This window comes from Molossus molossus, unplaced genomic scaffold (genome assembly GCF_014108415.1).
Source record: "Molossus molossus isolate mMolMol1 unplaced genomic scaffold, mMolMol1.p scaffold_m16_p_20, whole genome shotgun sequence".
Classification (NCBI taxonomy): Eukaryota; Metazoa; Chordata; class Mammalia; order Chiroptera; family Molossidae; genus Molossus; species Molossus molossus.
The window spans coordinates 28,841,661-28,867,472 of record NW_023425356.1 but is presented as its reverse complement, the minus strand read 5'-3'; the positions used below and the strand labels follow the sequence as shown (position 1 = coordinate 28,867,472).

The 25,812-nt window shown below is 47.5% G+C and overlaps 2 protein-coding genes across 4 annotated transcripts in view; one reads left to right on the top strand and one right to left on the bottom strand.

The window, feature by feature from the left end:
* DCAF8 (DDB1 and CUL4 associated factor 8) overlaps window positions 1-15,558 on the top strand; it is a 42,988-nt gene extending 27,430 nt beyond the window's left edge. The window contains exons 8-15 of one of the 3 annotated variants that reach the window (XR_004960991.1): window positions 4,200-4,272; window positions 4,721-4,778; window positions 5,294-5,401; window positions 6,730-6,860; window positions 12,349-12,468; window positions 12,886-13,002; window positions 13,597-13,922; window positions 15,288-15,558. Coding sequence is in view for 2 of the 3 variants with exons in the window: in XM_036273714.1 (XP_036129607.1) it covers window positions 4,200-4,272; window positions 4,721-4,778; window positions 5,294-5,401; window positions 6,730-6,860; window positions 12,349-12,468; window positions 12,886-13,002; window positions 13,597-13,713 (724 nt within the window). In the remaining variant the exon portion in view is untranslated. Of the gene's footprint in view, window positions 1-4,199; window positions 4,273-4,720; window positions 4,779-5,293; window positions 5,402-6,729; window positions 6,913-12,348; window positions 12,469-12,885; window positions 13,003-13,596 lie in introns of those variants that run through there. The other 2 variants (XM_036273714.1, XM_036273715.1) reach the window with 2 other exon arrangements.
* A 360-nt stretch (window positions 15,559-15,918) lies between these two features.
* On the bottom strand, window positions 15,919-25,303 carry PEA15 (proliferation and apoptosis adaptor protein 15). The gene is made up of 4 exons (XM_036273716.1): window positions 25,192-25,303; window positions 19,369-19,542; window positions 18,066-18,221; window positions 15,919-17,911 (listed from the first exon to the last, which is right to left on the bottom strand). Exons 2-4 carry the CDS (start codon window positions 19,538-19,540, stop codon window positions 17,847-17,849), a joined length of 393 nt encoding a protein of 130 aa, XP_036129609.1. The 5' UTR covers window positions 19,541-19,542; window positions 25,192-25,303; the 3' UTR covers window positions 15,919-17,846.
* Between the last annotated feature and the right edge of the window lie 509 nt (window positions 25,304-25,812).

The following is a 25,812-nucleotide window of genomic DNA, read 5'->3' as shown; positions in this document are numbered from 1 at the left end:
ACCCTTTCACAGAGGCCACCTAAGGCCATCAGAAAACACATATTTCCAATGGCGATTCATAACAATAGCAAAATTAGTTACGAAGTAGCAACAAAAATAATTTTATGGTTGGGGTCACCACAACATGAGGAACTGTACGAAAGGGTCACGGTATTAGGAAGGTTGAGAACCACTGAGCTAAGGCATAAACCCGTTTCGAACCCAAGACCCTCGGTCCGCGGGCCTATGCTCTAACTGCTGAGCCAAACCGGCCAGGGCTCCAGCAAGTGTTGTATTAGTAAATGTCTCCCACCATTTTCATATATAAGTTAACATGCACTAGAAATTTTTCAATGCTGGTTTCAGATACAGAAATGATTTGATTGGGAGTACTCGGTGTGAACTCGGCACTTTTGGCTCCCATTGGCTTGAAGTACTTTCTTTATCTGTAGTGATATTTTTGTTACTGTGAATATGTGTTATAACACTGGCTATTGAAGTATGTCCTAAGGAAAATGGACTTCGTGGATATGATCCCCAATGCACCAGCTAGTTTCCTTCTGGCCCCTACCCATAAACTGTATTCCATCCCTATGCAGTTGGCCTATTTTAACAATATTTCTTTTGTTGCTGAGGGATTATCAGTTTGAAAAGAGAAGAGGGGATCACTAGAGAAATGAATGACTTTTTGTTTTCCTTTCCTGATGGTGGATGAAAAACATTATCTTCCTTTAAATTAGAGCACATTTTTATAACTATTTTCTGAAATTGATTTTATTTATAAGAAAGGGGAAGAAAGGTAAGGATTTCTGTATAAAAAAGGGTAAAGAGCGATAGAGACTAAGGAGCACAGAATAGTCCATACAAAATATTAAATATTTAAATACATTTTACTAATTTGCTGAAGTTTGTGATGGCTTAGTGACATTTGAGAGCCATGATTTAGACTTAACTTTAAAAGGAAAACAGTTTGATTATCAGCTAATATATATTTGCTGAAGAGTAGTAATTGGTGATATAGCAATGTCCTATTCCTCTTTTTTTTAAAATTTTTTTTTATTTTTATTTTTTGTTAATTCTCACCTGAGGACATTTTTTCATTTTTTCTGTAGAGAGAGTGGAAGGGAGGGAGGGAGAGAGAGAGAGGGTGAGAAAGAGAAAGAAAGAAACATCAATGGGAGAGTGACACATTGATTAGTTACCCTGATGGGCTAGGGATCGAACCTGCAACCCAGGTGCATGCCCTTGACCGGAATCGAACCTGAGACCCTTTGGTCCATGGGCCTGTGCTCTAACTGCTGAACCAAACTGGCCAGGACTTCTTTTTTTATTATTAATTAATTAATTAATTTTATTTTAAGTGTATATTTTATTTATTTATGTTTTTTTGGTATGTGCTCCTAGCGGGATCCAAACCCGGGACTCCCTTGTCCACAGGCCGACGCTCCAACTGCTGAGCCAAACCAGCCAGGGCCTTTTTTTTATTATTATTAATTTATGTGTTGATTTTAGAGAGAGAGAAGAGTAGAGAGAGAGAAAGAGAAACATTGATTTGTTGTTACACTTATTTATGCATTCATTGATTGATTCTGTTATGTGTCCTGACCAGGGATCACACCCTCAAACTTGGAGTATCAGAAAGATACTCTACCCAACTGAACAACTTATCTAGGACCCTATTTGTCTTTTCTTTCTCTGGTTCATTTAGCAAACATTTTCCTGGATATTCTCTTTATGCAGGATATTAAGCAACGGATGTGGAGAATACAAACATATATTGATTAATTCATTTATTTATCTAGCATTTACTGAACATCTGCTGCGTTCTAGATACAGACACACTTAGGTAGACAGACTTTGCCTTCAAAGAGGATTCTGGAGAAACATATATAAGGATTGCAAATGTTAAGTAACTTTACCCAGTGTTACTCATGTAGTAAGTGGCAGACTTAGTATTTGAGCTTAGATCAGACTCCTTAAATGTAGTAGGAACCATTTCACTATGCTCTTCTTCTTCACAGAGGAAGTATTAAAGACAAATGGGAAATTAGTATTTCAGGTAGAGGGAACGGTATGTATAGAGGTCAGATAATAAGATATGACATGGTATGTCCAAGGAAGCATAGTTTTTATTTGTTGTTGTTTTTTTTTTTTTTTGTATAATGTAAGGCAGTCATACTAAGGAGTTGAGACTTTTTTTTTAGTAGAAAGTACAAAATCACTAAAGAGATTTAAGCAGGAAACTCATAAAATTTTGCATTTTAGACATAATTCTGGTGACAGTATAAGAAAGAAAATTGGTTTGGAAGGATACTACATATCATCTAGGCAAAAATTGATTAAGAGTGGAGAAAGCAGATATAGTCAAGAAATTCGCCCAGGGGAGTCTAGTGACAGGAAAGAAATTAGTTCTATAGGAGAGAAAGGACCTGATTTCTGGCTTGGCCACCTAAATTTAGTATAAGGTTATTAACAGAGATTCATTGGAAGGGGGTAGGTTTATGATGAGTTTAGTTTTAGAAGAAGGAGAATGAGTTTACTTTTGGGCATTTCATTATAACTGCAGTTGGCACGTAGATATGATTCTGGAGCTCGGAATAAGTTTGGGCTATAGACGTAGATTTATGAGACATACGTCTGCATATAGGTGGTAGTTAAAGTGTTGATAATGGAGTTTAATCACTAATGGAAAGTATTGATCAGAATTCTCTCGTCCGCCTCCCTTTGAGTCTCTGGCCTCTTTGAGAATATAAAGAGAACTATGATCCTTTCTCCCAGGAAAATGCACGTAAGCACAGTTTATGGATATTCACATACTATTTAGACACTAGGTTAAAATTTTTTATATAGAGTTAGGAAAACTTAAGACAAACCTCTGGAGAGTGTCAACATTTAAGGGATGAACAACATTGAGGACCGGTTGGACATCAAGGAAAAGAAAGTGTTTCAGGGGAAGGAGTAATGAACCATGTCAGGACAAGAGAGAAAGGCCTAAAAAGTATCTTGTTGGCATTGGCAGTTTGGTTACTGATGACTTTAGCCAGAGAAGTTCAGTAGTGTGTTGAAAGCCAAAGCTGGGTGGGAAAGGATTAAGAAGTGAATAGGAAGTGAAAATAATGAATTAAAATATTACTCTGTTAATAATTTGACTGCAAGAGGAAGGACAGAAAGCAATAATAGAAAAGGACGGTCAATGGAAGGAGGCTTTTTAGAAAATGGGTAGACAGTGATGAGGAAGAGGTTGAGAATGGACCAATCTATCAAAGTCCTTGGAGGAATGAGATTAAGAGCAGCTGTGGAGGCTGAGATTGGAAAAGAATAATGGATGAGGGCAGAGATTGGATCTGTCCTGTTCTTCACTGTATTTCCAGCACCTAGCATAATACTTGGTACATAATATGTATCATAAAAATTTGTATGAATGATTAAAGTTTGGATTGGAGAGATGAAGGAAGGTGAAGATAGTTTGATGCTTGATGGGAATGAAGGAAGGAGAAAAGGGGAGTCTTGAGATATAGGTGGTGGTTTGTAATAGTTGTGTGGTATAAGAGGGAGAATTGGCCAAGTAATATTTTAAGAATGGATTAAAGATCTGATTTATATAAGGGATGGTCTCTGCCCATGAGTAATATACCCAATTAGGGAGATAGCATACACACAAAAAGCTCTATGATAATGTTATTTTTTGGGGAAAATAAACAGTAAGTGATATACAGTGATGCCTCGGTTTTCGACCAAATGGAGATTCGAGAAACTTTTGTCTCGGAATCCGAACAAATATTTGGAACTCGAACTTCCGAGATGAGCCGAATGGCGTTCATTCGGCCCAGCGCGCCTTGCTTGCGTCATCAGTGTGAGTGCAGAGAGAGAGTCACGCTTTGTGGAGTCACGCTTTCCTATTGGTTTCATTGCTTCGGTTCTCGACCGTCCTCCTGGAACGAATTATGTTCGAGAACCGAGGTATCAAGCTGAGAAGAGAGATTAGCCACTTCAAACTGATATAACTAATTATAACCACTTGAAATGGGCAATACCTGAATAAAAGAGTCAGGGTTTGGAAAAGGGTCGTAGAAGAGGGGAGACCTTCAGGCTTGATTAGGGAATGTCCTTCATCTGTCCTGACATCCAGTGGACTGCTCTTCCTGGCTCTACATCGAGTTGCATCTTTAAGCAATCAGTTTGTAAGGTTTTCGACATTTTTATTGCTTCTTCCACCACAGGATTTATGACCAGAGGAAAATTGATGAGAATGAGAACAATGGAGTACTCAAGAAATTCTGTCCTCATCACCTGGTAAGATTCATGGCCCTAGGCTTCCCTTACTTTGACCCCAAGGCTACTCCCAAACTTGTTGGTATGATGGGAAGAGCTTGGACTTTTGAGTCAGACACCTGGATTTGAATCCTGGCTCCACCACTTACCAGCTTGTGATCTTGGGTAGTCACCTCACCTCTGCTGGCCACAGTTTTCTTACTGACAAAATAGAGATAACTGCCTTGTACCATGATGGTAAGGCCTAATGAGATAATGTGTATGTAAAATGGCTAGCACACAAAATACAGCCAACAGAAAGCCCTCTCCCCCAGAGATGGTCATGTTTCATCGGTTGTACTCTCTCTGTTTCTCTCTCAGTCTTTGGGAGAAGATTAAGGGAGTTTGAAGGAAAACCTTTTCCCTGAAGGTGGTATAACAAATGGGGTGCGGGGGTGGGGCATCAGTCAGTATCTGCTCCTTATTGCAGGTGAACAGTGAGTCCAAAGCAAACATCACCTGTCTTGTGTACAGCCACGACGGCACAGGTACGTGAGCAGGGCCCAGCTCCTAGGCTGGCATGCCCCCTCTGTCTAGGGAGCTGCTGAACAGTGAGGCATGTGCCCTCTAGTGCTCACCACTGTGCTATAGCTCCAAGTGGAGCAGCTGGGGAGTAGTTGCTGATGGTGAGCACACAGTGGGAGGATGCAGCAGATAGCCCTTGAATATGCCAGGTACCACTTGCAGAATGCTGCAGATGAGATTTGGCAGGACTTATCCTGAAGTCCGAACTACATGCCTGAGCAGTTTCTTTAACCTTGACTTATTCCTAAGTTAATGGGTATGATCGTCTTGAGCATTCTGCTACCCCTGGGTTGGCAGCGTGTTCCTAGTCTACTCAAGACACCTGACTTGCCTGCTGTTCCAGCTGAGTAAGATGGGTGTTATATACCTGGGTGTTAGGAGGGGGCACTACTGGCAAGAAGCCCCACCCCAACCCCCAGCTCCCCATCCCAGCTTTTTTCAGCGTTTGCCTTCACTGCTGTGTGCTTGTTCTTGGCAGAGCTCCTGGCCAGTTACAATGATGAAGACATTTATCTCTTCAACTCCTCTCACAGTGATGGGGCCCAGTATGTTAAGAGATATAAGGGTCACAGAAATAACGCTACAGGTGAGGCTGTCTTTCTAGGTTTTTATAGCAAAGTCTGTTGGCTTGGGGAACCACAGCATCTCATTCAGGTTGTGCAAATATGAACTACCAAAAAGGGTAGACTGCCTGCCACTGAGGGCTGTGGGCGGCGGGGGGTGGGGGTGGGGGGTCCCTAATTGGGCTGGAGTTGTCATGGGCCTACTATGCTAGAGGAGAGAGGGTTCAGGACAGTGACGTTATTTGGTTTGAGTGTAAGGAGACTGGATTATATTTTTTACTATTTCAGGATTAAAAGTCTTGTTAAGGAGTCCAGGAAAGCCCTCCTCAGTCAGTGGTACTGAATTGCCTAAAAGAGGTGAAATTGTACCTCTAGGGAGGAGGAGGAAGTGATTCTTTTGAATGAGACAGAAGAGGAGGAATGATGTAGTACTTTGCAGTGAAGTTTGGCCTTTTTGTTCTGTTCGTTGCTGCACAATGGAGTCATGTGACATTCTTTTGAAAATACCAGTGCCTGGCTCCTGTCCCCAGGCATTTTGATGTAATTGGGATGGGGTGTGACCTGACTGGGATGTTAAAAGCCCCTTACAAGATTCTAATGTACAGAAAAGTTGGGGAATCACTATTCTTTGTTGTTGTTACCGCTTCCAACAAGATATCTGTCATAATTTTGATTTGGAGAGAGCAGTTTTCCTTTTTCTCTTAAGCTGGGAGAAGAGAGGGGAAAATGTGTAGTTGGATCTTAGTCCACGGGCAGACAAAAGAAGGAATATCAGTCTCACGTGTGGTAAAGAACTAAACATCATAGTTTGGACTTCTGGCTTTTCTCACTAATTTCAGAGAGTGGAGCCCTGTTGTGCAGAGGCTGAAAAAAAGCACAGTTCAGATACTTCTGTAGGCAGTTGTGATGTGTACCTCCATCAGTCTCAGCCCAGGAAGCATTGGCAAGGTACCAGTGAAGTACGCATCCCAAGAATAATCCGAGGGCATAGGACACTGCTGTCTAGGAGTAGACAGAGCTGGGGCGATTCGGGTTGGGACAGTAAAGCATTAGTGAGGCCTATGGTTGCTTGATAGGGTGTAGAATAATGAGACTTAGGCTGTTGCTAAGGGACTGCCAACTCCTCAAGCCCTGGGAGCTCTTTGGGAGAACAGAAATAGTCTCAGGGATTGGTATGATTCTTGTTATAACTGTTATACATACGTGTTCCTTTGATTTCTGAAAATGAAAGAAATTCTTTGGCTCTTAGCTGTTTTAGAGTTTGTGAATAACTAAATTCCCTGTGAGGTAAATATATATATAGGCCTGATGCCAGCTGTCATGTGGTTTATTCCCTCATTTATCATTTCAGTCAAAGGCGTCAATTTTTATGGCCCCAAGAGTGAGTTTGTGGTGAGCGGTAGTGACTGCGGGCATATCTTCCTCTGGGAGAAATCATCTTGCCAGATCATTCAGTTCATGGAGGGGGACAAGGGAGGCGTGGTGAGTATGGTGTGCTGGGTTGGCTGGCTCCCTACTCTCTCCAGTCATTAAGGTAGGTTTTGGGAGGGTCTCTGAGTTCTCACTGTGACAACATGATACCATGTCTTAGAGGGCTCCCAGATAAAAGGCAGTGTGGTCTGGGAGTGCTGAGGTTTTGATGGGATATTTTCTTCCTTTTACTGTCTTCTGCCCCTCTAAGACATGGTTTATTGAAAAGAAAAATGGGTGTTAGGGAAGAACCTCTGGTCTGAATGAGATATAAAAGCATTAGCCCAGCCCGTGTGGCTTAGTGGAATGAGCATCATCCCATGGACTGGGAGGTCTCTGTTTGATTTCTGGTCAGGGCATATGCCTGGGTTTGGGGCTCAATCTCCAGTGGGGAGTAGGGGGGTGCAGGAGGCAGCCAATTGATGTTTCTCTCTCTCTTCATCCCCTCCAAAAAAAAATCAATAAAAACATTTAAAAATAGATAAATAAAAATTTTAAAAAATAAAAGCATTAGAGTTGAATGGACAACATCTTGTGTGATGCCAAAGATGTTTCCATGTCTCATCCCTTACAAGTAGCTAAGTAGTGATCTTATCTAGATTCTGCATCATTTGGAAGGAACATTTTTTAAGTAATTGGGAAAATCATAAAAAGGTCTATATATTAGATAATGTAGCATTCAATGTTAAATTTATTTGATATGGTGATAGCATGTTTATGTAGGAGAATATCCTTGTACTTAGGAGATATATATTAAGTAAGGGTAAAGTGTCTTGCTTATATTCAAACGTATACAAACAATATTTGAATATCAAATATGGCAAAAAAAAAAAAATTTAAGAACAGCTGAGCAGCCTACTATACAAACCATGATCATATCACAGTCAGCCTTTCCTTTGAATTCTCCAGACACCCTCCATAGAGATAGGGCACAGGGAGTGAAGCCTGGTCAGCTCTTAAGATGTATCTAACTATCTCTCTCTCTCTCTCTCTCTCTCTCTCTCTATATATATATATATATATATATATATATTATATATATCTTAAAATATATATATATATTATATATATAAATTATATATATATATACATATATATATATATTTTTTTTTTTTTTAAGATCCAGACTTATAAAGGACTTGAATAGCTTTCTAGTATAAGGTTTTGGGACTGCAGAAGATATGAGTAAGACATTAGGAGACTACATTATACTGATTACCCAAGATAGTCTTGTTAAGAGCCTCTAGGGAATGGCTGAGACAGCTTAGTCTCTCTTCCTTTTCATCCTTCTAAGCTGTGGAGAGATGCAAAGAGCCCAGTCATCTCTTGATGAGGTTTATCCAGAGAGTGGTATTAGAATTTAGAATAGTTTCTTGCAGTCCATTCCTTCTTTGTGTTTCTTGCCCTGATGTGAGGCTATTTGATCCTCACCTGAGGACATTTTTTTCCATTTTTTTGTTCAGATAAAGTGGGAGGGGGAGAGAGAGAGAGAGAAACATCAATGTGAAAGGGACACATCGAGTGGTTGCCACCCGCACTGCCCAACCAGGGCCGGGGACAAACTGCAACCGAGGTACGTGCCCTTAGCGGGAACCGAACCTGGGTCTCTCTGGACTACAGGCCGATGCTCTAATCGCTGAGCCAAACTGGCCAGGGCTGTGAGGCTATTTGAGATTTTCTTCTGGTTTCCTCTAAATTTTTGGGACCTAAAGCCAGTAGATATCCAAGTCTTCTATGGCCTGATTGTAAGTGGAGAGGAATCTAGGATTTGAAGGTATGTCTCACTGTTGCCTGCTTCATTTCCTACTCTTTTTGTTAATCTTCACCTGAGGATTTTTTCACCCACTGATTTTAGACAGAGTGGAAGGGAGGGCAGGGGAGGAGAGGGGGAGAGAGAGAGAGAGAGAGAGAGAGAGAGAAAGAGAGAAACATCAATGTAAGAGAGACACATCAATGTAAGAGAGACACATAGATTGGTTGCCTCCCGCACTTACACGGACCGGGGCCAGGGATTAAACCTGCAATCCAGTTATATGTCCTTGACTGGGAATCAAACCTGCAACCCTTTGTTGTGCAGGCTGACACTAACCACTGTGCAAACCAGCCAGGGCCATTTTCTACTCTTGAGTCCTTGTCTATCATCTACAATGAACAAACCTAAAATAATGAAGTCTTAATGAGAATTCTATAGTAGGCATGGAATCAGAAGGAAGTCGAAAGGGGTCAGTGAATCCTTTCTTGATTATAAACTATTGTCTTGAATTCTGTTCCAGACAGATAAAGAGCTGCGCTTGTCCATTCTCCAAAATCGCTTTTTAGGCCAGCCAATATTAGGGTTTGATGATTAATCCAAGTGCTCAGGTGGAGAGAGCAATTGCTTGGGTTTGAATGGGCCTCACGCTTGAGCTTTAGTGGTTATAAGAGTGAGGGACTGGATCAAGATGTATAGAGACAGCACCCTAAAGTGAGTTTCCTGGGTTATGCTCACCTCTGTAAGCAGAATGATATATGTAGTCCTCACTTGGCTCCCTCTGTTTTTGTTATGTTTTGTTTTTTTTTTGTCCTAACCTCCCAGCAGTGGGGTCACCAGGCACTAGACTCAATGAAGACTGATAACAGTTCTGTATCTTAAAGTAGAATATTAGAACCAGAAAGGATCTTAGAAATTATCATCCACATTTGCCTAGGTCTCTTGACTCTGTTTTTGGTTCAAACCCTAGTTCTTTCTTTGTTCCCATTCAGGGACAAGGGTTGGGGGAGGAGGGTGATGTCAAAGGACAGTCCTCAGTTTTTAAAAACAATTTTTCTGCTTCATCCCATTCTCTACACTCTCCCTCCCTGCCCCCTACCCAGTCATCTAAGGCCAGAGCTCTTTTCTCTGATCAGGTGTTATTGACCAGATAAGTTTTGACATTCAGCCCTGGCCAGTTTGGCTCAGCAGTTACAGCATCAGCTCAGGGACCAGAGAGTCCTGCGTTCAGTTCTTGCTAAGGGCACATACCTGGGTTGCAGTTTGTCCCCGCCCCGCTTAGGGTCGTGTGGGTGGCATCCAGTCAATGTGTCTCTCTCACATCGATGATGTTTTTTCTCTCTCTCTTCTTCCCCCTATCTCTCCCACTCTATCTGAACATAAATGCAAAAATGTCCTCGGGTGAGGATAAAGAAAAAAAATGTCTTGGCATTCAGACAGGTCTGATGAAGCGACCAGGTATCCTGGTCCAGAAGCTGTCTGTTGGCTCCCTCAGCAGGCTCCAACTTAGGTACTATATGTAATTCTTCTGTTCTTTTGCCATTGGCTTTGTCCTTAGTTTTGAGTTCCAAGGAATTTCTCCCTTGTGCTTTTTTTTTTTTTTTTTTTGGTTAATCCTCACCTGGGGATATTTTTCCATTGATTTTTAGACAGAGTAGGAGGAAGGGAGAAAGATGAGAGAAACACATTAATTGATTGCCTCCTGCACGACCCTGACTGGGCCTTGGGAATCAAACCTGGAACCCAGATATGTGCCCTTGACTGGAAATCAAACCCACGACTCTTCGGTCCACGGGCCGACGCTCTAACTGCCTTGTTCAAGCAGAACTAGATCAGAGTTGGGGGAAGGGACTGATCCGGAGATGGATGATGAATTCATGTTTGTATGTATAGGCTGTCACATATCTTTTGATAATGTTCCTGGGCATTGGAGTTTCTGTAGTGTCTCCTCGTGTTCCAGATGCTGGAACCTCTCACACTGGCAGAAGGAGCCCGAATATAAATGTAGTGAGCTGATATGTGGAGTGAAAGAAGGGAAATGGGGTTTCTACTTTACTCTTAGCTCTTTTTTGAGTATTTTGTTTATCTGTAAAATGGAAGACAAAGGAGATTGGAAGTCTGTAGGTCAATTTTATTTTCCATGCTGGCCCTGGCTTCCACTCAGCTGTTCTGCGAGGTTAGGTGAGGCGGAGGAGGTTGGTCCAGAGAAATGAGAGAGGCTTTTTGCCAGAGGTTGTCTTCTTGGACAGTAGGGTGGCTGCAAGGCTGGATGGGATGAGATGAAGTGTGGCTAGAACTCCTTCTTCATTTTTGGTGCCTTTATCTATCCCTCAATTGACTAAAAGGCTGAAAATGTTTTAGCAGCTAGATCTGGACCAGCACTTCTATGGGGATGGGAAGCTGCCCTGCTCTGCCATTAAGAAGGCTGAAGTTTGCTCTGGCCAGTTTGGCTCAGCAGTTAAAGCGTCGGCCTACGGTCCGGAGAGACCCGGGTTCGGTTCCCGCTAAGGGCACGTACTTTGGTTGCAGTTTGTCCCCAGCCCTGGTTGGTCGTGCGGGTGGAGCCACTCGATGTGTCCCTTCATGTCGATGTTTCTCTCTCTCTCTCCCTTCTTCTCTCTCTCTCCCACTCTATCTGTACAAAAAATGGAAAAATATCCTTGGGTGAGGATAAAAAAAAAAAAGAAGAAGAAGGCTGAAGTTTGCCTGGCCAGTGTGGCTCAGTGGTTGAGCATCGACCCATGCACCAAGAGGTCGATGGTTTAATTCCTGGTCAGGACACATGCCCAGGTTGTAGGCCAAATCTCCAGTGCGGAGAATGCAGGAGGCAGCCAGTCAGTGTTCTCTCTCATCTATGTTTCTGTCTTTCTCTCCTTCTCCATTCCTCTCTCTAAAATCAGTAAAGAAGAAAAAAAATTTTTTTTAAAGAAAGCTGAAGTTTTCCAGTCAGACAGCAGGGGGCATAGGGGCCTTCAGATAAGAGGAAGCTGCCTAAGCCAGAAGGCCTGCCTCTCTGCCTTAGTTCATTTTTCCTGCTCAGTGAATACACCCAGAGGGTGGCTGAGATTGAGGCTGTGGGTGCCCCATGAAGCTACCCTGATATACTCTGCCACCTTGTAGCTAAGCCTACTATGCTTTCAGGGCATGTATCAGGGTACTCTCCCCTGAGATGTGCAGGGTTCCCAAGCAGACATGAATGTGCTGCCACTACTCCACCACTCCCCACCTCAGCCTCTTCCCAGCCTGTGCCTTCCTCCAGTTTGAGTAAACGGTACCAAGTGATTGTAATTGTTCTCTGACTCTTCTCTGGGGGTTCAGCGACAGCTGCTGCTTTCTTCATTTTTAAAAACTTATTTTCCGCTTGACGAAACCCCCTGAGATGGTTTTTTCCAGCCTTGGGTAAGTTGGAGCTATGGAATCTGTAGTGAATGAGGTCACCTGGACCTCATTGCCTTTTTCTGAAGTCAGCAGTAAGCTTAGCCAGTCACTCGCCCACCCCTAGGGCTATGTCTGGGAATGAGGCCACCCCTGCCTATACATAGAAAATGAGAAATGGACCTTGTGTTATACCCAGTCTGTGTCCAGGGTTTCTTCCACCTCCAGGGCTCTTTGGCTTAGCCTCACAATGAGCCTTTCCGGTAGCTGCCTCAGCCCTGATCAAGGATAGTTGTTTGGCTCAAGGTGAGTAGTGGTTTTTAAACCCAATTCCCACATACCCCTGAGCCTGTGCTTTCCTTTCCTCCTGACTAGGTAAACTGTCTTGAGCCCCACCCTCACTTGCCTGTGCTGGCAACCAGTGGCCTGGACCATGATGTCAAGATCTGGGCACCCACAGCAGAAGCTTCCACTGAGCTTACAGGGTTAAAGGACGTAAGTAGCCAACTGTTCTTCTTTCTACTTAGCTACATAGTATTATGAGTTTTCATTGTCACAGGAAGGAATGATGTGCTGCCCAGTTATTCAAAGGCAGTGGTCTAACACCCTCCCTCCCCCGATTCTTGTCCCTGCCTCTCTAGGGACAGTCCCCGTCCAGCAGGAAGCTTTGAAGTACTTCTAGTTCATGCTAGAGTGGGGATAGGGGACATTTTTAGGAAAACTCATTCATTTAAAGCATCCTAACTTCTTAACGGATGGACCTGGGGCACCGTTTCCTAATCTAATCTAGTTCTACGTCAGCTTTACAGTTCCTAAGGGGAATCTTCATTGAGATAGAACACCAGCCTTGGCTCATCGGGTCCAGGGTCCTGATTCATTAACCCCCATGCCCCTAAACCTTTTTGGTTCCAGGTGATTAAGAAGAACAAGCGAGAGCGGGATGAAGATAGCTTGCACCACACTGACCTGTTTGATAGCCACATGCTCTGGTTCCTCATGCATCACCTGAGACAGAGACGCCATCACCGGGTAAGCTGGAGTGGGAAGTGAGCTCCCAAGTTCCCGTGCACACTTCCTCACTGCTTTAGAGAGGAGTCGGTGGTCTTGGTTGTGTTTTCTATCCATTGTCCCCCATTCCCATCAGAGCCCTGAAGTAGCCTTGTAAGAGCCACTGGCAAAAATGGGTGCCATCTGCATTTTGTTCTCCATCGCCATGTGTGCACAGTACAGTCTTCCAGAAGGCAAGGTCATGAGGGTGGGGAAGGAGTTGAAAAGAAGGGATAAGGAAGAAGGGTAACCCTTCTGTTTTACCTCTCGTGCCAGAAGAGGCCTAGGCTAGGGCAAATATGGTATTTGGCTTGCTGCCTGGTTTTGTAAATAAAGTTTTATTGGAACACAGCTATACCCATTCATTAATGTAGTATCTGTGGCTGCTTTCACACTACAACAACAGAGTTGCATAGTTGTGACAGCTATATGGCCCAAGAGTCTAAAATGTTTACTGTCTGGCCCTTTTAGAAAAATTCTGTTGACCCATGGCATAGAGCATCTGAATTATATAGCTAAGACCTAATAGGTTTGTTGTTCCAGGGACATTACTGACAAGCCTTTCCCATTCTACAGCGCTGGCGAGATCCAGGGGTCGGGGCCACAGATGCAGACTCTGATGAGTCTCCCAGCTCCTCAGACACGTCGGACGAGGAGGAGGGCCCTGACCGGGTGCAATGCATGCCGTCCTGAGGCCTCGTACCCAGGAGGGGCGGGCTGGGGCTGCCTACCTGATCCTGCCTGGGAGCCCTTTCCTGACCTTACATTCAGCAGAAACGCACTTTGGACTTTTTGCTTTAGATAAAAGAAAGACATCCCAGGAGAAGGACAAACCAGAGAGGAGTGAACCTACAGAGTACCTAGGAGTGGGGTTGAGCCCTGGAATGGGGTTCCATGGAAAGGTGCATAGGACTCAGTAGAAATGGCCTCTCCCCAAAGCATTTTGTGGGGGTGGGAAGGGGAGCCTATTTTTGTTAACCGGTTTGGGATAAGGAATGGGGTTTCCTTTTCTTTAATCTCCCTTGTTTTTTTTGGGTGGAGGGTTGGGGATATAAGTGGCTGTTCAGTACCAAGGAACCAGAGTGGGGATGGTAGAAGTGCCACTCTCTCTTTGGTTTAGGTTTTTGACCTTTTTTCCCTTTATTTTAAAAAAAATCTATGACAGTTTATTATCCCCCACCCCCACCCCAGGATCCTGTTTTTCTGGAAAGTCCTTAGAGCCCCTAACCATCCCACATTCTTCACTTTCCTTTCCACCCATTCACCCTCTGTACTTATCACAGTGTTTTGCACTTGATTATGTATCCTTGACTCTCTTCTCTTCATCCCATCACTCCCAGTGGGTCTGGTGAGGGAAGTTGGACGGAGATGGGAGGAGGGGCAGAAGTGGAAGAATAGGAATGGTGTTACCTCTTCTGTTACTTAAAAAGAAAAAAAAGTTGTTTGGTGGCAGCAATCTCCCTGTCCCTATCACTGTTAGAGACCTAATTTCAAATCTATAAATATATTAAAAAACAAGTCAAACTTGGATGTATCATGTTAAAATTATTGTTAAAGTTTAAATACCTACATATTCTCTATGACTGCAATAAAGGGACTTACAGGAGAGAGAATGAGCGAGAGTAATGATGTGGAGGTGACACCTGGGGTCAGCCTACCCTCAGAGTATGGCCATTAGAGATTGGGGCTAACCCCTCGGGTTGTAAGAGGCTCAAGAATGGGAGGATCCTCAGTTTTCCCCTTCCCTGTTCTCCTTTCATTGTTTTGGAGTTGGGGAAGCAGGAAATTGCTTTCAACTGTTTCCCTTAGACCTCCTAGGGTGGTCTGAGGGTTCCCAGAATGGCTCTTCTAACCAGAGACTGGCCTGTCCTTAAAACTTGACCGAACTTTGATTTCAGGAAAGGTCCTGACACTGCAGACTGTCTCTCCTAATATCGTGTGTGACAGAAGACACTCACTCTTAGCTTAAACTGCTGCTGCCTTTTTTTTTTTTTGAACTGCTTGATTCTTTATACCATCTGTCCCCACAACAGCAGCCTTCCTAATAATGGAAGAATATATATAGGAAAAGACCTCCTGAGTTTGATTTTATACCTTTTCCACATCTTGATTATCTTGGGATTGAGGGACAAGTCATTAATCTAAGGATTGATTAAAGTGGCTGGGCCTTGGACATCATTCTTATCACTGGTCACTGAATATGAAAGTCCAAGTTGAATTCTTGCCCTTAAATGCTTTTGCTGCTATTTCTTTGCGCCCCCAACCAGGAATTCTGCATCCTGAGACACTCACATTCTACTAGAACAGGCTAGGAACGAAGAGAAGAGTGAAGGATGGAATTCCCAGACACTCCTTCCTCCTGCCCCTTTTCCTAGCAGCTCATACCAGATGTTAGCTGCTGCATTCTGAGGTAGGGAACGTGTGGTGACTGGGTGATCTGTGTTCCTGTTTCTAATGTGCTGGGTGATAGAGTGGGTTAAAAACCATGCACTCTGAAATTTGTTGTATATTTTCTCTTAGTAAAGCTTTTTTTCCCCCTCCCCGACTGCTGCTCTGTGTGATATGTGGGCCATTCATTTGTGATGGGCTATTTTTGCTCCTTCCGATATAGGTGCCTGGCCCTCCTTTTATTACAGTCTTAGTAAATTTAATCTGGGATACCCATGTTTCCAGTGCTGGGCTCCAGCTGCAGACTGCTGTAAGTGGAATAGCCCATAACTCAGTGACACATAGGAGATGGGGGAGGAAGAGTGCTATTAGGGGCATCTTCCTGGCCTCTGTTCCAGGCTGCAGTGAGCGATTTGGAGTCGAAATACTGCTTCCTCCCCCTTCTCACTCAGTCTCCAAAATCCTGATCATTCATATAAATCTAGAATCAGTCAGATACAGTTTCAGTCAATCACCTTTATTCCAGGGTTAGAACAAGGCCGTGCACACTACACAGAGGAGCACAGGACGGAGCAGTCTCACAGCAGTACAGGGGCGGGAGGGCAGGTTAGTCTTTTTAGATTATTTTGCCTTACAGAGAAATTACTAGACTGCTGGAAATGACCCTGTCTTCCTTCTCCCCATCTCATCCTCTCTCTTCAAAGGAAGGCTCCTTACTCATCTCATTCATATTCATTCTCTCTCTCTCTCTTACTCATATAACATACCCTTGCTGGAAAGACAATTCATGCTCATTTCCCCTTCCCATTTCTACAGTTCTCTCTCTCACTCTCTCTCCTTCTCTCCTTGAGGGAAAAGCCAGACAGGGCTGGGGGAACTTGGGAAGGTCCTTTAAGGCAAAAACTGTGGAGTACTCGAGGTGTGTGTGTTAAGGCAGGTGTCCGCAGCAGTGGCCAGAGGAGACAGGCAGGCAGGCTGAGCTAGGAGTACAGGGTGCTCTCCGACCAGTCTGGCTTCTTCCCTCTTCCAACAGCCAGCCCTCCCCTCCCATTAGAATTTTGCTCCCACATCCTAAAAGCTCCTAACTTAAACTTTCTCTAAATAGTCTCTCGAGATTGCATGTGGATTTAAAGTAAAAAAAAAAAAAAGTTTTGTTCTGACTATGTAGCAATTTGTCTCTGCCACTCCCTTCATTGTGGCGTTCCCCTCCACCCCCGCTCTGGCCTACACAATAAGTTAATGCTAGACACCACAAAAAGGGGCAGACATGGCAGTGTGGGTTTAATATACATATATGTAGAATATATATGTACACACAGTTAGCACGGTCAGGGTGGGGAGGGGCATCTTGGGACAGGCAGGAGGCTGGGGTCACTGTACTTGTAGTGATTTGGCTAGGAGGCATTCAAAAGCCCAAGGTGCCAGGATAGTGAGGGACAGGGGTTACCAAGTCTTTTCCTGGATTGAATTGGGATCAGTGCAAAGGAAAACCCTGTAGTTAACATCATCCCTTATTTCAGGCTTGGGGTGTTCTAGACCAGGGAAAGTTTCCTACAGTAACCACTCTGGGACCCTGTAGGTGGGGGCAGGATTGGAGTTAAGATTTAAGGATCTCATTCCTCAACCTCCCAAGATTCAGGTCAGTATGTGCAACAGTCTGAGTAGGAATAAAGTAGTGGAAAAGGGGCCCCCTCTGCCCATCAGCCCCACAGTGGGGCTTTCTCCCAGCACAGTCTCCAGAGCAGAGGTGGGTGGGGATATTTAATGCCGGGTGCTCTGTGGGTCAGAACTTAGGGACTAGGAAAAGATCCATGGTCCTTTGTCGTTATATCCTGTCTCACACCCACCCTAGGCCCATAAAAGGGGAGCAAAAAGGGACCTGCTGGTGCCGAGGCCCTTCAGCCTGAGGAGTAGCTGGAAGTGGGACTCCACAGCCAGTCCAGCATGGGGTACAAACACTGAACTCTGGCTTTGCTTGCCCCTCCCAGGTGGGGGTTGGGTAGCCTCTTCACCTTTCCTCCCACCGCTTTCCATTAGATCAACCTGCCTCTGCTGTGTCTCACTCCCTCCTCGGCTTCTCAGTGTAGGAAAATGTAGGTCCTTTCTCTCTCACTTGAGAGAGATGGGGGAAGAGTGGAGGAAGGGGAAGGAGGAGGAATGTGCCCATTTCTATATGCATAGTTTCCCTAGAGCAGGGAAACAGCCTCCCCCACCCCAGCCTCTGACCCCCAGCCCCTCACAAGGAAGAGGAGCTAGATGAGCTAGACATGTAGACAGACAGCCAGAGCGTGTGTACACACACACACGCACACAGTAAGGGGGTTAGGACCAGGTTAGTAAGTGGATAGATTTGGGGGGTGCCCTTGCCCCTCCCATGGAGGCTGGGGAAGGGAGTGGTCCTATGAAGGTCCAACCTTCCTCCTCTTCCTCCCCCTTGTTCAGGCTTTCTTCGGTGGAGGAGCCAATTTGATGATCTCTTCCTCGGAGGGCTGCCGGATAATGTCTGGGGGGCAAAAAGGGACATGTCCAGGGATGGAAGTTACGGGATACACCAGGCAGGCCCACTGAACGTCAGCCTTCATGCTCCCAGAATCCAAGCACTCCCAGAGTCATCCGTGGGAGGGGCAGAAGTGCACAGTAAAGGCATGGCCTCTTACCTTTGTACTTCTTGGCACTGGGGATACGGGTTAGTTTGGTGTCCAGCTCATCCTCCTCAGAGATCTTCAGAACACGGGTTCTATAGTCAACCACCATAGTGAGGAGGTCAGGACGGCGAGAGATCTCAAAGATGTGCTCAATGTAGGAGAGGTTGTCTGGAGCAAGACAGGAAACTGAGGGTCAGAGGTCAGGTTCCCCCACTCTACCAGACCAGGCTTCTGGAACCAAGGCTGAGTTGCTCACATTGGCTTATTAGATGGGGCAACAAACGAAGAGGAGCCACCAAGCCAAGAAAAGAAAGCCAAGGCTCCCAGGAAGGGCAGATGGTGGATCAGTGACGTTTCTACACTACAGGTTTAGAATGATGGTTTTAGGTTAAATACCACATCTGGGGTGAAGGCAGAATAGAAAAATTAACTGGCCTTCCAATACTCCTCACCCACCCTGTCCCTCTTCTACTTTTCCTCCAAGTAAGCTTCAGAAAAAATGTCCTGATAGCGTAGGTGGGACTGGAGGGGTGGACTCTCTAGACAGGCCACCACTGTTTCTGGGCCCAGTAAGAAAAGTAATTATCAGTAAGAGAAGGCACAGCCATGACCAGAGGATGATTTCCATGACTTGCACAGATTGCAGGCACCCTTTGACCTTCTTTTCCCTGGGTCCTCCCCTCTGAGGACAGTAGTAACTGTAACATCCCCTCAGCCTCCCTCCCAGCTATCCATGCTACACTCCTTCAGGTCACTCACCTCGCCTATCAAATACCCTATCACTCAAGGCCTTCCCAGCACAGCCTTCACTTACCTTTCCAGCCACGTCTCTACATTCTGTCTGTCCCAGCAAGCAAGGCAGGATCTCTTAGTTTTCCAAACACACCAGATACTCTCCCACCTCTATTCCTGTGGTCCTTGGCCTAGCACGCCCTCCTTTGGATCCTGCCTTTGAAATCCCACTTGCCTTTCAGAGTCATCTTTACCAGTTCCTCCCCAAAGCCACTCCATTGGAGTGTCCTCTGAAAGTGGGTAAGATCTTAGAACTTTGTAGTTTTATTTTAAATTGTATCACTTTCAACTTCTATTTTAATATTCTTTTATATATAATAATAGCACACTTGTATCTGAATAATGTTTTTTACTGACAGGGACATACTGAAGAATGTAAAGACCGCAGCCCTAGAACATCTCATTTTTGTCCTGCCTTGTCAGAGAGGAGTCCACGGTTATGCGTAGCTCAGAGCTCATTTCTATGTGCTGAATGAACTGAGCCCCAGAAAGGCTGCTGGCAGGATGCCGTCCCCTCCCCCACCTTTGTCCAGCTTGTTGTGGCTCTCCAGGAAGCTAAACCAGGCACTGCCTGTTGTGATCTCCTCGCTCTTCTCACTGGGGATGTCCTCCTTGCAGGCCGACTTGAGCTGCTCCAGATCTTCGAGGGTGATGTTGTTGGTCAGGTCCTGGAGGAGGGTCCCGTACTCAGCCATGACTGCGGTTGGGAGGAGAAAGGGAAGGAAGCTGAGCCTGAAGTGTGGAATCGGTTTACGCACTGGCACTTCCCACTCCCTCTCCTGTACCGTGCTAGTGCCTAGAACAGGAAGGCTGGGAAGGACCAAGGCTGGAAGGAGAAGGAGAAGGGAGGGGAGTGCAGACAGGAAGATGTTTGGAAGCAAGGGACCAGGCTAGAGCCTGGAGAGAAGTTACACCGCCTTCCCCCACCATCTTTTTTCTTAGTTTTACCCTCTAACAGTAACCCTGGCAACAGCTCCCCAGACTGAGGAGGTGGTTACCATAGCAACCTACTCTGGAGTTTCTCACCAGCTGCCTCCAAGTTCCCCCCAGAATCACCTCACCTACCTGCAACCCTCCCCACCCCCTAAAAACAACTCCAATGACCACAGGGACAGGCTTGCTGTGGCAGTGCAAAGCTAGAAAGCATCAGGGGCTGGGTGACGGGTGGGTCTCGTGTTCCAGCTTCCATCTTTCCCCAGAAGCAAAGCAGTCCCTCAACTTCCCACCACCCCACGAATGACTCATTTTGGATGGATGCCTAGTTGCTTGGTGTAAAAGTCCCCTGGCCCCTCTTTGCTCAGTCCTATATTCAGTCATTAGGGTTCAAGGTGTGGGGGTGGGGAGGGAGGAAGGCAACAGGCCACCCCCACCTTCTGTGGAGCCCATTTTCTCCCTTGATTGCTGCTGGTCCTCCATACAGCCCTCTCTCCTAGCCTTTGTGCTGTGCCTTCAGCCCCAGTGCCCAAGAATACCAAGCAGCTGGCTCTGGCCCCCTGCCCAGTTCCCAGGCTGGCTGGGTGGCAGGGGACAGAGGTTTGGATGCATCATTGGGAGAGTCTGGCGGAAGGGGGCTGCCACTCCTGCTTGTGTCAACATCCGGCTGGCACTACCTTAAGCAAGACCTCCCTAAAGGGGCTGGACAAGGCTAGATCTCACTTAGGCCTTTACCCCGCCCCCTTTGATGGAGATCCAGGGGTGAAAGGTAGAGAACCTTCAAGGCCCTCCTCCACTCCCCAAGAAAGGAACTGTGGCTAAGACAGGAAGAAGGAAGGTCAGACCTTAGAATGAACTCTCTAGATTTGACAAAATGTGAATCTCTAGTGAGTTTTAAAAGGGGACTTTTCCCCCTCAATAAGTATAGATTTTATAATCAGAAAAGGAAAGTATTTTTTAAAGTATTATCATAAATGCTCTGTGACTAGACCAAGGAGTGGGACGGAGCAAAATGACCCTGTACTTGACTGAGACTACCCACAAATCCCACCAGCAATGGGCTGGGAATGTGACAAATAAAAGGGGGCTGGTAGACACCCCCTAGTTTCCTTATTTCTGGCTTATCTGCAGGGAAACTGAGGCAGAGAGGCATGAAACTAGGAACCTCCATTCCCAGCCCCCTACTTGTATCCAAACAAGCCTCCCTTGGTGGCAGGAAGTGTGACATAAATACACAATGAGCCAGGCAGCAGGGCCAGCACAACCCCCACAAGAAACGGGCACTGACAGGCACACTCCCTTGCACACCCAGGTGCAACCAGACAGAAGGACCCAGCAGTGGCTCTGCCAGGCTGGGCCAGGAACAATCTCTGACTGTCAGCACCAGGAGCCGTCTCTGCCTTGAAATCTAGGTCACAGCAGCAGACTCTGAAGTCCAGCTGCCCCCTCCACTGATAATCCCAGGGCAGAAAAGGGGAGGGTGAGGGCAAAAGGGATGGTGGAGAGGGAGTCCTGAGATGAGACCAACAGTGGAGGCAGGGTTGTGAGAACTGAAGACTGGGCAGCATGGGAAGGAGGCAGGCGGCCTCCAAGAAGACCCTGCCCCAGTGGAGGGGACTGTGGGACCAAGCCCTCAGCTGCAAAATGGGACAGAATTTAGGGTCATCCTGTCCTGTTTTCACATGGAAGAAGTTTGTAAATAGATCTGGTGAGAGGAAAGTGTGTGTGTATGAATCTCCTGGGAGGAGGTAAAATTTAGGGCTCTGAATCTAAACAGATTTATAGAGAGGTAGGTGGGAAGGGATTAATGTCTGTGAGATACTCACCCACATAGGCGGGGGCGGGTGGGTAGGAGCTTTCTAAGAGTGAAACAGATACAAGGAGAAATGGGGTGGGCATGTTAGAGTGGCAGGGAAGTGTGTGTGCCAAGGTTCTGTGGATGCCCGCCCCTGGGTATGGGCACAGGTGTGGGAGGAGACTGGTTCAGTGGGTGCGTGGATAGGACTGATCTGTGTGTGTGTGTCTGAACCAGCTCAGAGTGTATGTAAGAAGGTATATAACCACAGGCTCACATCCAGAGAAAAGAGGAAGGGGTGAGGGGATCTTACAGAATGGGGAGAGAGCTGGGGTTGGGAGAGAGGCTGCAAAGGAGGCATCCTGTGGGGAGGAGGACAGGGAGCACTGAGTCCAGGAGGAGAAGGTTGCTGCCTCAGCTCAGCAGTTACCATGACAACCTCTGTTCTGGGTGCCCCCATCTCAGTCGTCAGGACAATGATACCACTGGATGGGAGGTGTGTGGGGAGTTGTAAGAACAGACAGACACAAAGCAGGAGTAAGGCCCTTGAGGGAGCAGGAAAAGGCAGGGGAATTTGGGGGGTGCAAGGAGGTGCAATCTCCTCACATGGCTCTCAAGTCTCACTGACCACTGTCCTGGGGCAGTCTGGCTTGGCAGACGTTCGGCTCCTTCACCCTTCATGTCACTCTCCTTACCAAGATCCAGAATCCACAAGAGGCCTATGGCAAAGTCTCCTGCCTTCCTAGCTCTGAAGAGTCCTCCAGATCTCCAGAGCAGTGCACAGAGCCCAGGGAACACCAGGCAGCCTGGGTGAGGCCATTCTTGGGACAGGATACCAGGGCAGGAACCGGAACCGGAGCCGAGGCTGCCAGGAAGTCCAAGTCAGCCCCTTCCCTCCCAGACCATTCTGTACTCAGCTCACGGCTTCCTCACACCGTCTTTCCTTCCTTCCTCCCTCCCTCCCAAGCTGGCCCCAGGTGGAGCCCTATCAAAGGTCTGGCCAGCTTAGGTCGCTGAAGCAGAGGGGAAGGGGGAAGCATCATTATGTACTGACCTTTTAGGGGAGGACTTGGGAGCGTGACAGGTAGGTACTACATGGGCACTGGGGGAGGAAGAAGCGGGCCTGGGGGGCACTTTGAGGAGCCTAGCAAAATGGGATAATGGGATAACCACCTGTGGAGGAGGTGGCAGCGCGGAAAGAATTTCTGTGCCTCTGACATTAATTCATGATTATCCCCTCTCCCTAGCATTTGCTTCCAAATCCTCAATAAATTTAAGAAGAAAGTCTGAAGATTAGGAGCTGCTGCCCCTCAATCCCTCACATCTGCAGCAGCTGTCTAAGGCTGAGGGGAGGGGCCCTCCCACACAGCTGCAAGGACCTGGAAATCCCTGCAGTGGGCAGAAGGGGACTTGTAGGCATTCAAGTCTGTCAGTCTTGGGGGGTGGGGGGAGAGAAAGGTCATAATCAAGGAGAAGCAGAGGGGCAGGGAGAGTGCAGGGTTCCTATTTTAAATTTTATCTGGCCCCTAAATTCAAGCAGTTCTGTAGTTCATCCCTAATTATTTCATGATATACTCAACTGACTTCTTATCTTCCATTCAGCTTCTATGTGTGTGTGTGTGGGGGGGGGATACCTTTATTCCTGTTATGAAAAACAGGGCTCTAAGACTCCAGAATCAGCCTGGGATGACCGGAGGCAGGATACCTGAGTCTCTGGATGTTCAGTTCAGTCCAAGAGGCAAAATGGGTCACCCCTGGGCACAGGGACAGTGTGAAGTCCTTGGCCCTTAGTCTAAGAGAGGAAAGACCAGATGGAGATACTTGGCATTGGACCAGGCAGGGTAGACTAGGGCCACCTGATGGGGTGGGGACTGTGCCACACTCCCCTCATCTGCTTGTGTCTCTCTCCCTCCTCCTGTCTCTGTTTTGTCTCTTCCTTATCCATTTCCTCCCTCCCTGGTCTCAGTCTCTCACCCCTTTCCTTTCAGTGGGCTTTCCGCCTATCCCACTTGGTGGTAGCCATGAACACTTAGGACTCCTGGGTGCTGTGACTCAGTTCCCTCTCTGAATACTCAGAGCTACTACTCTATTAGGAAGCAATAGCTTCCCTGCTGTAGAGAGAGTAAACTGGTAAGGAGGAGCTGGATTGGTTGGCTGAATGCAGACTGATGATGTCCCCACTGCGCTGTGCGTGAGGATCTGTGTGACAGAGAGGATGGCATGGCAGAGCATGACTAGGGGCTCTCTTCATGCATGACAATACGTGCACACATGATGGGCACAGGTGTCAGGGAAGTGAGGAAGTAGGCAACCAGGGCAGTCTGCACCTCGGGCATATCTGGCAATTTCCCCAACACAGTGTTTAACCACAAAGGAAAGAGCAATTAAAGCTAATCGCTCTGACAGCCTGGGGGCCAGACGGAGAGCAGAGAAACAAAACACAGATTCAGCACGTTTTCCCAAACTCCCTGTGGTCTCACTTCTCACCACATCTCGCCACCATCCTGCTGTCCTCCTCTCTGATTTCTGAGCCTCTGCCATCAATAGCCCAGCACTCTTCGGACCAGCTCTGTCTCCTTCCCTCCCTCTCCAGTTCCCTGACTGCATCTCTGTCCCTCTCACACACATTCCCTTCATTCTCTCTCTCTCTGACTTGGGCTCCATCCTTGGCTGACTCATACTCACTCATTCTTTCATTTTCTCCCTCTCCCTCGCTTCCACCCCTCCTCCATCCCTTGGCCACTCTGATGCCCCCAAACCGGCCACTCCCAGAATCCTGGGCTCTAACTGCAGCCAGCAGCCAGCCTGGTGGCCACCAGCAAGCCCGACCCTCCTTACTCACCCAGTTCAGAGAGCCAGGCTCACTCGCCCTCGAGTTCCTGCCTCCCTGTCCTGCAGGAAGACCAGAATCCCCCCACTGCTTCAAAGGGGCAATCCGAAGCCCAGAAAATGAAGGTGGACTCGGGGGCAGCGTCCCCCACTCAGCAGTCCTGTTAGGCTGATGTTCTTCCAGGAGACTTGGGGGTGAGGGGGGGTGGATGTGTAGTGCAGGGACGTTTGTGATCGGTGTGTGAGACGTGTGTAGGAGTCACATGGGTGTGTGTCACCGTGTGTGCTGCGTGTCTCTCGTAGGTGTGTGTCCCTGTCGGTTTTGACAGGGATTATATGAAATTAATTAGGGGTTTTACGTTAGCTCCTCCACTCCTCCACACTCCAGATCCTTCCTTCCCTCCGGCCAAGCCCTGGCCAAACCCACCTCTCCCCAGGTGCAGGGGGCGGGGAGAGGGCGCGGGGTGCTGGCGGGGCTGCCCGGTGGGTGGCCGCCCGGCGGAGTCTGCAGCCCGAGGAAGAGGGGACGGCCGAGCCGGCTGGGCGGGAAGCAGGCCCGGCCCTCCCCGGCCTCCGGCCAGCAGGGACCGCGGCAGGGAGCGGCGGCCGGCCGCACCGCCGCCGGCACATGCTCGGGGCGCCCCGCCCGGACGGGGCCCGGGGGCCTGACCTCGCAGACCCGCCCGGGGCCCTGGCTCCCCGCCTGCCCGGCGTCCGGATCCACGCCCCTCCAAGCCCCGACCCCAGGTCGGCCCCCTCCCGGCGACACGTCCCCTCCGCCCCTCTCACCGGCTCGGGCTGAGTGCGCAGGGCGAGGGCACTCCGGCGTCCCGGTTCCCGAGCAGCCTCCGGAGCCTCCTCCTCCTCGGCTCCCGCGCCGCGCCGCTTCCGCCCGCAGAGCCGAGCGAGCCCAGCGCCGCCGCCCCGCCCGGCGAGCGTGACGTCAGAGCCGGGGAGGAGCGGGAGCGGGGCGCTGGGGGGCGGCGGCTGGGGCTCTGGAAGACCCCGGGGAGGGGGGGCTGCCTTCTCCCCTGAACCTCGAAACCCAGTTCTCAGATTTAACTCTTTCCCTGTGGGACACACTCCTCCCCTGGTGACCTTACGGTGACTACCATGGCTGGGACCCTGAGGGGCTCAGAGGAAGTTAGATTTTAGGGGTTTGGAAGGCCTTTGGACTCTGGGTCCTCTTAGCTGCCTGACTTGGTATTTGGGAAAACCTCTGCCCCCACCTTATGGGTCGTGGGTAATGACCAATCGGACTATCCACCTTGGAGGGTGCGGGTGAAGGTAGGGGTGGGGACCCTAAACAATACTAGGGCGTCCTTCAATGGACCTGGAGCTGCAGACCGCCCTTTAAGATGAAGCAGCCAGCCCCCTTGTGTGTGTTTTTGTTGTTGTTGTTTTGTTTTT

Excerpts from the sequence above, each read along its gene's own strand:
- PEA15 (XM_036273716.1), bottom strand. The coding sequence starts at position 19,540 with ATGGCTGAGTACGGGACCCTCCTCCAGGACCTGACCAACAACATCACC. Across the intron at positions 18,222-19,368 it reads CCACAACAAGCTGGACAAAG|ACAACCTCTCCTACATTGAG; the intron begins GTGGGGGAGGGG and ends GTCTTGCTCCAG. Across the intron at positions 17,912-18,065 it reads CAGTGCCAAGAAGTACAAAG|ACATTATCCGGCAGCCCTCC; the intron begins GTAAGAGGCCAT and ends TTTGCCCCCCAG.